Consider the following 694-nt stretch of genomic DNA (forward strand, 5'->3'; position numbering starts at 1 on the left):
GTCCCAGAGCTCTACCTACCAGCAAGGAACTGGACTGTAGGAAGCTCATCCAGATCTTCCAGAAGCTCGTGCAGGGGGTCTCCGTGGTGTGGTGCAATGGAGTCCTGGTGCTCGAGCAGGAGCTGCGTGGTGCAAGGGAGGAGAGTCAGTGGCAAAGGGGCACTTAGAGAAACAGGGAGCAAAGGCTGGTCAGGACGGTGCAATACCGGGAGGGGGCTGCAAAGTTTCGAGGTTCAGGGAGGGACAAACGGTGCAGAACCAGCAGGACCTGGATTGTTTCCTTGCTTAAAGAGGAAAAAAGGCCCAGAGGAGCTCTGCCGTGGCAGGGTGCAGAGGAGCGCGGTGAAACGCAGCGGGAAGCCCCGGAGGTGGGGGCAGGAACGGAGCCTGCTTGCTGGCAGCGGAGTTTTATGCTCTTACCTTGTGCGTGTTGATGAGCTCCCCCACTGTGATGTAGATGACCGGTTTGGCCACCGCCACCATCTCCGAGTACTCATCCACGCTAAACCTCTCCTCCGGCTCAGGGACGCAGCAGGCAGCCGAGATGAACCTCCTGCAGAGAAGGACCTCTCCGCTCCGCCCCAAAAACTTGTTGTGGGTGTCCTCCAGGTACTGGTTCACCCCGCAGAGATGCGCGTTCTCCCCGTCAAAGGCCTTGCGGGCCGCCGCGTGCTGCAGCACTCTGGCAATCGCT

The 694-nt window shown here is 59.9% G+C and overlaps 1 protein-coding gene across 1 annotated transcript in view; it reads right to left on the reverse strand.

Moving 5' to 3' along the window:
* LOC104494831 (ras GTPase-activating-like protein IQGAP3) overlaps positions 1–694 on the reverse strand; it is a gene marked incomplete at its 3' end in the record, with an annotated part of 7444 nt that overhangs the window by 2553 nt on the left and 4197 nt on the right. The window contains 2 exon segments of the mRNA XM_010137713.1: positions 20–122; positions 421–692. Of these exon segments, the coding sequence (XP_010136015.1) occupies positions 20–122; positions 421–692 (375 nt within the window).

The sequence above is a fragment of the Buceros rhinoceros genome, unplaced genomic scaffold (assembly GCF_000710305.1).
Source record: "Buceros rhinoceros silvestris isolate BGI_N320 unplaced genomic scaffold, ASM71030v1 scaffold25426, whole genome shotgun sequence".
NCBI classification, from domain to species: Eukaryota; Metazoa; Chordata; class Aves; order Bucerotiformes; family Bucerotidae; genus Buceros; species Buceros rhinoceros.